This window comes from the organism of the source record quoted next, unplaced genomic scaffold (genome assembly GCF_019419815.1).
Source record: "Pyrus x bretschneideri cultivar Hongxiangsu unplaced genomic scaffold, Pyrus_bretschneideri_v1 Contig44, whole genome shotgun sequence".
Taxonomy (NCBI): domain Eukaryota; kingdom Viridiplantae; phylum Streptophyta; class Magnoliopsida; order Rosales; family Rosaceae; genus Pyrus; species Pyrus x bretschneideri.
In genome coordinates, this window is record NW_025999768.1 from 221,874 (window position 1) to 234,535 (window position 12,662).

The 12,662-nt window shown below is 32.9% G+C and overlaps 1 protein-coding gene across 1 annotated transcript; it reads right to left on the reverse strand.

Annotated features, from left to right (window-relative positions):
* Nucleotides 1–9,668: 9,668 nt before the first annotated feature.
* LOC125469536 lies at nucleotides 9,669–10,550 on the reverse strand. Its single transcript, XM_048566937.1, has one exon. The coding sequence runs from the start codon at nucleotides 10,548–10,550 to the stop codon at nucleotides 9,669–9,671; it is 882 nt and encodes a 293-aa protein (XP_048422894.1).
* Between the last annotated feature and the right edge of the window lie 2,112 nt (nucleotides 10,551–12,662).

Here is a 12,662-nt window from a genome sequence, read left to right on the forward strand (position 1 = left end):
TATGCTAGTTTGAGCTCTAATATGACTACCATTGACTGTCAAATAATTTCATATTTAAGTGATTTTCTAAAAACTGAATCTTTAAGAGAAAATCTAAAAGATAAATAGTTAGATCGTTGGAACACGATCTAAAGTGGGCCTTACAATAGATCCTTAACAGAAGAAGACTTTTATATATACAACCTACATTGGTGGGAAATCCATAATTTTGTGAGTCACAGATTATCAAGTAATTAGAGAAAGTTTAAAGAAGATAGTAAAAGCAATTTCCTCAAATATTTGAACTTTACAAAAGTTGGTTAATTTGGAAAAAGGTTACGATGCACACTGTGGACAATATGCAAATGTTTGAGAAATGTACAATAATTGAGATAATTGTCTCTCTTTATATTGGACTTCTTAACTACTTACTACATTAGACATATATATGTGTATATATATGTATGTATGTATGTAAATGCATGCAAGCATGTGTTTCAACTCAATTTTCGAGGTCTTATTAGAATATAACATATAACATTTCATGAGTTCCCATGCATGTAAACTAAGACATGTCTGAATAAATGATAGTTATGCGCATGCAGTTGAGGAGGTGCGGTTGCTTGGCTGGCAAGTAGGTGGAGTATACAATTCGATTATTAGAATTTAAAAAATGGAATAAATATAATTTACAGAGGAAATCATGATGTTGTGTGACTCAATGTTTGCCTTACAATAATCTTTGATTAAGCAATCTAATTACAGTGAAGCCCGTGTGCGTGAAGGTCATCATCTTGGATCACACTTCGAAGTTCAAACTTGGACTATATATATATTCAATTATTTGATATAGTCATCTATTTATTATGAAAAGCATACACACAAATGCATGTCATATCACACACTATTTTTTTCCTCCTAGACACCTCTCTTGACTTATGGCCGTCAAATTAAATAAATCAAACAACAAAAAAAATGTCATTATTACTTTCCTATATAACTAAGGAAAAAACAAACAAATACATTCATTTACTTGAGAAGAGTAAAAGGTACATGGTTAAGACTAGGGTAGTCTTTGAAATTTCAAAGGTCATGTGCGAAACTTATAAAAGGGTTCCTCCCTAAGCCCCTCCTTAAGATAGTTTTTCAAAAAAAGTAGGACAATGCATTGATGCTTGAAAGCAATAACTTAAATCGAAATAAACTTTAGAACTCATTGGTAGTAAGTTTACAAAATGTCATTAAATAATAAGTAAAAAGAGCTACAAACATAACATTCACTAAATAATCAAAAGTAATTCAATATATCTTAAACAACCAAACAAGAAAAAAAAAAACTTCAAAAATTCTAACTTTAAAGTTGATAGCATTATTATATAATAAAATTTTAAAAAAAAAACATCTTTTAAAGTGTTGTTATGGCACTCCAAATATCTCATTGTGCACTCCAAATTTTTATAGAAAGAAAAAAAATTACACTTATAACGAGTGCACAATGAGACTTTAAAGTGCTAATAAAAGCAATTTATTATAATATAGAGCATTATTAATTACATATATATGTTACATGGCAAAAAATTTTGCAGTGCCTTTCAAATTTGGAACCCTCTGCAATTGCAACTTTCGCTCCCCAAAGCTGTCTGTGGTTAAGACAAAAAAATCTCCACTAAAAAGGTCATTCTTGTCACATATGCATGCAGAAAAATAATTTACTTTGAACATATTCAATAATAGATACAAGTGGGGTGAAAAAAAATTATGCAGAAAGGAAAGGAAAAATAAATTGAATTCTTGATGGCTATGATGCATTACTGGGAGTCAACGTCTGTGTGGACGCTAAAAAAAATGCAGAAAGGAAACATAAATTGAATTCTTGATGGCTATGATGCACTACTGGGAGTCAAAGTCTGTGTGGACGCTAAAAAAAATATGCAGAAAGGAAACATAAATTGAATTCTTGATGGCTATGATGCATTACTGGGAGTCAAAGTCTGTGTGGATGCTAGTGGATCACATTTTATGGTTTACAACCAGGGCAAACAACATTAAGAAAATATATAGAAAACTACAGAATGTAAGGCTGATCGCATTTTCTGCAGAACCATGAAGCAATTAATTAAGATAATACAGAAAATTAGTGCATGTTTTTTTCTGCAGACATTAGTAAACACGGTTTTGCCCAAGTTGGGATTATGTCTCAAAAGGAAATCATATGGGGTTCACAAAACGTGTCCATAGAAAGACGCATAATTGGAATCACTAATTAATATATTAAATAAGTAATTAAGTTTTGGTTATTTTTGTGCTTGTTGTAAATTAAGTACAAAACCCTAATACGCACCAGTTCAGCAATTCAACCTACCCAGTATTCTACACCTCTCTCTCTCTCTCTCTCTCGGGCATGGTCTTAGCTAGCAAGATTATAATAAAGAATTCCACGCCAAGTGGCACAATGTCATTGGTTTTATATCTTCCATGAAGATATTTGGTCTTTGATTAGGTTACAAACACCAGCTCCATCTTTCCCTTTTACATTAATTTGCAGGAAACCAGCCCTCATTTGATTGCCTCATTGGATCATATGTGATATTGTGATTCACCCTCTTCCTATGAATATTTTTTTTTTTTTGAAATATATTATGAAATCATCAGAGAGAAGAAAATGTGGACCTTTTCTTACCACAAATTACAAGATTTTGGAATATTAGATTTTCCATATTTAGTCCCAAATGCATGCATTCTTATGCTTTAACTAATTAATGAGAATCGTCTCAATGTCAATGGAGATAGATACTGTATAAGAATTTGTATAAAATACAAAAATAGCACCTATCCAAATCTGCTGAGAACCGACCATTTTGAAAATTGATACAGTTTCCAACTCATACGATCTTCAAGGTCACTTTTGCTAGCTGAACAAAATGCAGTAGTACTAGCTAGCTAGCTAGCAAGCTAGGCCAAATTATTGATTGAGACAAAAAAAAAAAAAACCCAAAATTATACAGATTAATATGTGATTTGTAGTCCTTATGAACAACATGAAGTGACCATCTTTGGCCTTTTAATTACTCTGAAGATGTTGACACATTAGCTGCTAAGGATTAAGAAAACCCAATCTCAAGTAATATGGTCCCCATAACTTTTTTATAACTGTTTAATTAATTAGATTAGCTAGAGAGTGATGCTTGAAAAAGGCAATTTTTATGCAGTAATTGACTTGTCCTTGTCAAAAGCACAAGAATCCGAATTTCTGGGGTGCTTCCGTTACATGGTGGCTGCCCTCTTGTAATTAGTGGGAATCCACTTAGGAATGTGAACACTTTCCTGGCAAAAGAGCTTGACAATTAACATGAACATAATATTATTAGTTTCTTGATCAACTACCTATTTAATTCATTAATATGTAGTTGATATAGCAAACTAATATAGTTTACGTCGGCTGCTAGGCTGCTAGCAAGTGATTCTACGCTTATAATGAAATTACGTTGGCGGCAAATTGAAAGTCATGTCCATAATGTTAAAAATTTACGACGTAGAAGTTTCACATTGATAAAAATAAGGTGGTTCTATCCATACACTCCTTCATATCTTCCACATGTCTTCTAATTTTTGTCTTTTGATTTTTTTTTTTCAATTTACTCGATCAGATGGCCAGAAATTGAGAAGTAAATGTGAGAGGTAAAAACAGGTGTATAGATAACACCACCTTAAAACTACAAAAAATTGAACCATCCCCCCCCCCTCTCACCCAAAAAACCAACGATAAAAAATAAAAATAAAATCTCATTCCACACAAAAAATACATAGTAGTGGAATTGCTCTGCTACTCCAATAAATCTTATTATTTTTTTAGCTAGGTTTTATTTTATAGGGTAATATTCTCATTAATTATATAAAAATATTGAAGGTCCATATCTTGTGAAGCTTTTGTTTGATACTTGTCTCTCCAATGCAAGCTGAAGTCGCCTTGGTAGTCGTCATAAGATCAGTAGCTATAATTCACGTTCTCTCTTTTGATGTTAGGCAGGATTCTATCAATTGCAAATCTCATGCTAGTTGTTGGGTTCTATACAAATACTATGTTTAAATTATCTTTTTTCCATAGCCAAGTTAGTTGATGAAATCTACACAAATTAGAGACGCGATCTCAACAAATATATATCCTAACTCCATGCATATGTGTAACAAAAATACCTTCCACATTATATGCCAATATAACATTTTTTATATATGGCTATGATTTTATTGGTGGACAAATGTTTATGTTGCATTGTGGTTCAAATTCTCACTGTGACAATATAAACATCTCATGTTACGTACTAGACAACTTTGAGAAAAGAGCAATCTTCTGATATATTTACACTATACATATACAGTAGAGCAGATTCACGAACTTTTTCCTTGGAGGAACATTGTTCTAGTTATTTGATATATGTATACATATACGAAAATAACTGGAACAATACCCCTCCATTAACATGAATATATACACATGTATACCAATCTTCAAATATCATGGGCTGAGTATGATTAAAATCCCATTTCCTGTATCTATCTATTAATTAAGAAAACCATTTCGCAATAAGAATAGTTTGAACTTTAAAATATTAATAAGACCATATGGTTGCTGGCTCCAAAACCAACTATCCTTGCTATAATCCTCGGCTAATAAGAAATTATAAGTTCTGTTGCTAAGAATAATTGTTGCGGGCTCATGATAACATGAGCAGATCTTAACGGAGCTTCAATTTTGTCCAACCTTCGTTAATTAGCAATCAGAATATTAAATCTTGGATAAATTGGTACCTTTTGTCTGGTCAGCATAGCTTAACTGCTCTTAGATCTCTTCATATATTTGCACTTTTGAGCATGGAGTTTAGGGGTAATAGAAAGGGTCTAATTAAAAGATGAATATGATTTTTTGACAATAAGTTTTTTTTTCTAAAGAATGAGAAAGATTTATCTGACATATGTGATGCACGGAGGTTCCCATTCTTTTTATTTACCACAAAAAAAAAAAAAAAAAGCGATGCAGGATTCTTTGTTAGTTTCTATTTAATTTTGTTATCTATTTAATTTTACATATATTGCTTTCCAGACAAGGAAACTATGAACTTTTCTATTATGTATATTTCTTATTAAGTCTCTAGGTACGTATGTAATGTATTTAATAGTTTATATTGGAGGGTTTTAAAATAGGGAAATTATATTCACGCACCTCAAATTATTTTCTCCCACCCTCTTTTAATTTTTTAATATTTTTTATCAAGTATTAATGGTGTGTATAAAATATTAAAAAATTAAAAGAATGTGAGAAAAGTAATTTAGGGTGTGTGAATATAATCCCCCTTAAAATAATATTACTAGAAAAAGTTGTGGTTTCGTTGTCAAACCAATTGCCACAACAGGAAGCATTCAATGCAGAATTTATACTCTCAGTAATTACTATTTGTTGCTCATCAAAGGTTCCTCGTTTTATCCATTTCTCCTGCGTTAGTGTATTGCGATTGTTGGTGATGTGAGCCATTATGATTATGAATTCATATTATTAAGGGTATTCTATTAATATTTTTATTATTGGTTATTTAATTTTCTTCCTATACATTGTAACCAAAACAAAACTTATATATATTGATAGCATTATAGTTAAATAATTTTTTAATCTAACCTAAGACCTCTCACTTAGAAGTGAAGATGAATATCACTAGACCGTAGTATTAAGTGGCTATAGTTAAACAATTTAGAACAATATTATTATAGTCTTATCACATTTTAATACCACATAATGTAACAAGTGATGTACAGATGCCACATAAATGAACAATTTTATTTTTATTAAAGAGTCATTTTATAACCTAGCTATAAACCATTGAAGGATTTGGTAAGAACTGTTATGCAGAGAGAGAAGAAGAAGATTGAGAGGGTTTAGAGAGAGAAGGAATCTTTGGAAATGTATTGATCTTTCTTATTAGTTACGTTTATTACAAGCTATATATAATAGTTATAGTAGCTTGCACTCTAAGCTACAATCACAACAAACTTAACTAACTTTTTAATCTCTTGACGCATGTCAATTACATAGCCATAGGATCTAATTAATACTCCTAACATCCCCCCTTCAAGCTCAAAAGCAGAGAAATTGAGCCCGAGATTGGCACAATATGTCTAAAATAGTGGTGCAGAGAGTCTTTTTGTAAGTATATCATCAAACTGTTCATTCAAAGACACGAAATGCACCTACAGTTGTTGTTTTGCTACCCTCTCTTGAACAAAATGCACATCAATCTCAATGTGCTTAGTGCGTTGATGCTAAATTGGATTGCAAGTAAAGGCTATTGCAGATAAGTTGTCACAAAAGAGGAGTGGTTTATCAAAAAATGGAACATGCAGAAAAACCAACAGTTGTTTGATCCAATCGATTTCAGCTGCTATAGTTGACAAACCCAATATTCAACTTCAGTTAATGATCAAGAAACAATGTTTTGTTTCTTAGATGACCATGAAATGAGATTTGACCCCAGAAACACAACCATTCCCGTGGTTGATCTTGTATCATTAGGGTTCCCTGCCCAATCTGCATCACTATATGCAGTGACATCCAATGAACCCTTGACATAATGAATACCACAACCTTGAGTAGCTCTTAAGTATCTGAGAATTCTTTTAACAACCATGAAATGTGACTCCATAGGGTTTTGCATAAATTGACATACCTGATGCACTGCAAAAGCAATGTCAAGCCTAGTGAATGTTAAGTATTGGAGGGCACTAACCAAACTTCTATATAGTGTAGGGTTATTATAAGGTTTTCCATCATCTTTGAGCAATCTGTTGTAGGGCAAGCATGGAGTAGCACATGGTTTAGACAGCAACATTTCAGACTTAGTTAACAAATATGTGACATACTTGTCTTGAGATAGGAATAAACCATTCTTCTTCTGCATAATTTAGATCCCCAAAAAGTAGCGAAGTGGTCCCAAGTCTTTTATATCTTTTATATCAAATTCCTGAGTGAGAGATTGAATAACCTCAGTGATTGCTTGTGTTGCAATTCCTATTATAATGATGTCATCAACATATAATAGCAAGATCACCACATAACTGCCAACAATTTTCACAAACAATGATGAATCTGCATATGTGGATTTGAACCCCAAAGATGGTAGAAAACTAGTTAATCTCTCATTCTAGAGCCTTGGTGCTTGTTTCAATCCATATAAGGATTTTGTAATTAATTTGCAAACATAGTCTCTATGTTTGGTATCAACAAATGCAAGTGGTTGTGCCATTTACACATCTTCTTGGAAGATGCCATGTAGAAAGGCATTTTTCATATCCAATTATCTTAATGTCCAACCAAAGTGTGCAGATAAGGCTGGAACTAATCTCATTGTTGTAGGTTTAACAACTGGGCTAAAAGTCTCTCCATAGTCAATACCTTCTTCTTGATTAAACCCTTTAGCCACCAGTCTTGCTTTATATCTCCCAATTGAACCATCAACATTCTTCTTGATCTTAAATACCCATTTACAGCCTACTAAGTTCTTGTAATGTGGTAGAGGAACCAATGACCATGTACCTTGGTTGTGTAAAGATGAAATCTCATCTTTCATAGCCTCATGCCATACTGAGGATTTTAATGCAGACTTATATGTTGCAGGTTCAACTTAACTCAAATCAACTCCTTCATTGTCATGTACAACAGCAAGTAGAGCAATTTTCTTTGAGATGCCACTCTTTGACCTTGTTTGCATAGGGTGAAGATTGATTGGAGGAATAGATAGAACCACTTGCAGTTGTTCAGGTTGAAATTCAGGTACCACATAGAGTGTAGGAGACAAATGTTGTGTTTTTGGTGCAGTAATGGATTGACTAGAACTTGAATCTTATGAATTGGAACTTGAAACAGTAACTGGAATTGTAGTGGAGTCTTCTGAAGCTTGATTGATGACGGTATTTGGCATAGAACTAGGTATATGAGTTGAACCTAATTATGTGGGATCTGGTGAGGAACACAATGTGGAGTGATTTTGTGATTCTGGCAAAACAAGGACATTAATGTGATCTGGTATTGGAATTGGTGTTTGAATGAGTGATGGTAGTTGTGTAGTAGTGACATAATGATGTTTGGGAACCAAAGATGGGTAAGAAAACTCTATCTCATCAAATATCACATGTCTAGAGATATAAATTTCTTTCTAGATACATCATAGAAGATATACCCTTTATACTTGGATGCATACCCCAAAAGGACACACTATGTTGTTCTAGGTTCTAATTTGGTGCTATTATATGGTCTTAACCAAGGGTAACAAGAACAACCAAATACTTTCAAATGTTGGATCTCAAGTATTGAATTATGCAGCAATTCAAATGGTGATTTATTATCTAATATAGGAGATGACATTCTGTTGATTAAGTATACTGAGGTATGACAAGCAAAAAACCAAAACAATGATGGTAATGAAACAGATTGTAACAAAGTGATGGATGTTTCAATAATATGTATGTGTTTTCTCTCTGCTATCCCATTCTGTTCTAGTGTATGAAGACATGACATTTGATGGCTCACTCATTTATCATAAAAAATAAAAAAAAATAAAAAAAAAACTTTTGAAATGCTTTACTTATATATTCACCACTACCATCATTTTGGAGAGTTTTTATGTATGTATGAAATTGGTTTAAAATGAAATTGTAAAAGAAAACAAATGTTGCAAAAACATCACTTCTATTGCATATTGGAAAAATCCAACAATACTTGGTACAATGATCAATGAAGGTCACATGGTATTTGAATCCTTCGAAAAACACACAAGGAGCAGGGCCTACACATTACTATGTACAATATCAAAAGGTTTTACACACTTTGCAACTGAAGGAGAAAATGGCAGTTTACTAAATTTACCCCCTAAACATGTTTTACATAGTGAAGGTATACTATCAGCAACACAGGAGACATTTAAAGTTCTTAAAACTTAAGAGACTATTGAATTAGAAGGATGACCTAGTCTCTTATGCCAAATACTGATTGTAACTTGTTTTCCAAGAAAAGCTGCAGGTTGCCCTTTATTGATGATTACACGAGAACTTGGTAAGGTGATGGGGTATAATCCATTGTTACACAGCCCTTTGTAGAGTATCCTCTTTGTGTCTTTGTCTTGAATCCAAAATGAAAATGCATTGAAAATCAACCAACAGTTATTATCCAAACAGATCTTATGCACAGGCAATAGGTTTTGAGACAATTTTAGGACATAAAGAATAGAACTAAGCTTAATAAGCTTCATTGGAGTTGTGAAGAAAGTTGAACCAATGTGAGAGATAGCTAAACATTCACCATTAGTTGTCCGGATTGTCTCATTTGATGGATATAGGGTTGCCAATGAGAAATTAATCAATTCTGAAGTTATGTGATTATTGGCACCTGAATCAGTAAGCCAAACCTGTTGCTATGATGGTGCAGATGGCACTGAGAATTAAGAGTAATGACCATTAGGTGTGGCAGCATGCATGGCATTCATTGGAGAAGTAGAAGTCTTCTGAAAACATGTTTCTACAATGTGATAGGGATTCCCACATATTTGACAACCTGAAGAAACAACTGTATTTCTATATCTACAAACATCAGCAAGATGGTTGTTCTTGCCACAAATTTGACATCCCTGTGATGAATTTGTATTCCTAAATCAACAAGTAGAGGCCAGATGATTGGTTTTCCCACAAATTTGGCAAGTTTGGGCCTGAAAACCATAGTTTTGTGATCTTGGCGGTGATGTACCAAGAATTCCAGGAACAGGACTTAAATGAAAATTCTTGTTGTTGCCAAACTTCGAATTGAAGTTGGAATTGAACCAATTTCTGCCTTTGTTGTTGTTGTTGTTGTTGAAAGACTTGTATGCATTAGAGTTGGGACTAACATGGTTGCCACCAGAGTTGGAAAAAGATCGATTCTTGGAAGTAAAACCATTGTTTTGTGCCATGAGTGCAGAGAACACTGGTGATGTAGATACATTTTCAAGCAAAGTTTCTTCAGTAAGTAGTTGAGATCGAAGATCTTTCAATGATATCGCAGTTTCACAACCCCTAATCATAGATCTTATTATATTAAATTCAACATGCAAACCATTTAGTGTAAGAATCACAATATCATCATCCTTCAAGAATACACTAGCAGCAGTCAAGAAATCTCTTGCTTTTTTAATTTTCTGCAAATATAGTGTGATAGAATCATTACCCTTCTTTATATTTTGAAGCTTGGATTTGAGTTGAAATATGCTTGTTCTTGTGACTGTAGAGAACTGTTCTTTAAGCCCAGTCCACAATTCTTTGGAACTGGTACTGCCAATTGCACATGAAATTGCATCAGGAGACAACGTTGTAGTGATTAACTGCATTAATGCTTTATCATGCATATTCCAAATCTTGTATTCATCTGATGGTACCCTTGTGGAGGAATTACCAGATAAGAATGCAGAGTTATCAGAAGATTCTTGACTAAACTGGGTAGGACAGGGTGTTGAGCCGTCAACAAACCCAATGATGATATGACCTTCAAGAAGTAACTGCATCTGGAAATGCTAGGCCAAATAATTCGTATCATCCAATTTCATGTTTACTGAGCTGGAAACAGATGAAATCAATGAAGTGATTGGAGATTGGAGAATATGTAATTGAGAAGTTGTCACCATTGTTGCAGATTGTGACGAAATCTTGAAGTGATCTTGACAGAGAACAAACCACAAACACTTGGTGTGTACACTTTGTAGAACGCAAAATCAAAAGAACGGGTGAAGACGAAACGCCCAAATTTACCAGAAAGAATCATAGTATTACAGAGGAAACTTGAGATGTAGCGGAAGCAGATGAAACCAAGATCGAAGAATCGTCAAGCTTTTGTGCTTGTTCCGGCGATGATACCATGTAACCATTGAAGGATTTGGTAAGAACTGTTATGCAGAGATAGAAGAAGATTGAGATGTTTTAGATAGGGAAGGAATCTTTGGAAATGTATTGATCTTTCTTATTAGTTACAACTGTTTATTACAAGCTATATATAATAGCTATAGTAGCTTGCACTCTAAGCTACAATCACAACAAACCTAACTAACTTCTTAATCTCTTGACACATGTCAATTCCATAGCCAGAGAATCTTAATACTCCTAACACTAGCTACGATGTTGATTGAATGAGTAAATGTTAGCCATACCACATTTAAATGTCCCATAATGTGATAATTGATGTGTAAAAATGTCATTTAGTGATTTTATGTCATTGTAATATTTGGATGATGGTTTTATCTCTTTCAATTGAATGTTTTTTTTTTCTCTCTCTCTCTTTCTCTCATTGGATTTTCTTTAAATATTTGTATGGTATTAAAATGTAGTACAAATATGTGGAAAGTTTTTTTTTTTTTTTTTTAGATTGGCTAACGACGGGATTCGAACCACACAGTCATACAAGGACACAATTAGGCCTGGCAAACGGGTCGTGTCTGTCGTGTTCGTGTCGTTTTCGTGTAACACCTGTTATCTTAACGGGTCGTGTCGTGTCACACCCGTTATCTTAACGGGTCCTTAACAGGTCGTGTCACTTTACCCAACGGGTAAAGTGACCCGACCCGTTATGACCCGTTAAGAAAAAAAAATATTTTTTTACAATTTGCACATACCACACATTGCGACATAAATATTACTTGAAAACATTAAAACATTTCTCGTTCAAGTACTATATCTACACTCGAAAATGAAAGCCTAATAAAAAAAATAATACATACACTACTAATCTATTACAAATATTAAATGTGCAAGGATAAAGAGTTTTTGTTTTTAAGATTGTAAGTCTTTCTTAAAAGTTTACACCTCCATTTACAAAATCTTCAATTTACATCGAACATCATGAAATTATATTGGAACTTTGGCTTGATCTATTGCCTTCAAGAGTTATGTTGAAGATGTTTTCAGTAAGATTTTCCACGTCAGAACTCTCTTCCGCATAAAATTATTAAATTAATGTATATAATTATTAATATGATAGTTGATTCATACTTTTATTAAGTATATAAATTCCACTAGTATAAATATTTTAAATTGAAGATCGAATTCATTCATTGTATTCATATAGGGTCAAGGAGTGTAGTTAAAAAAAATCATCAAAATCGGAGTTAAAATAACCGTTAAATCTTGATTTTTCGTTTATAACCGTCGAAAAGCTTTGTCCCGTTACTTGATCTCTGAATGTTTTTTTTTTGTGATTTTTTACTGATGTGATCTCCAAGCATATACAAACAATTTTGATGGTTTTGATCGTTGAAATTAGTTTTGGAGAATTCGTAAAATGATTGATTGACTAACACTTAGAGTTTATTTATACTTTTATTAAGTATAACATAAGATTTTGTGGTATCCACTTGTGTAAATATTTTAAATTGAAGATCGAATTCATTCATTATATTCATATAGGGTCAAGGAGTGTAGTTATAAAAAATCATCAAAATCGGAGTTAAAATAACCGTTAAATCGTGATTTTTCGTTTATAACCGTTGAAAAGCTTTGTCCCGTTACTTGATCTTTGAATGTTTTTTTTTTTGTGATTTTTTGCTGATGTGATCTCCAAGCATATACAAACAATTTTGACGGTTTGGATCGTTGAAATTAGTTTTGGAGAATTCGTAAAACGATAG

Excerpts from the sequence above, each read along its gene's own strand:
- LOC125469536 (XM_048566937.1), bottom strand. The coding sequence starts at position 10,550 with ATGCAGTTACTTCTTGAAGGTCATATCATCATTGGGTTTGTTGACGGC.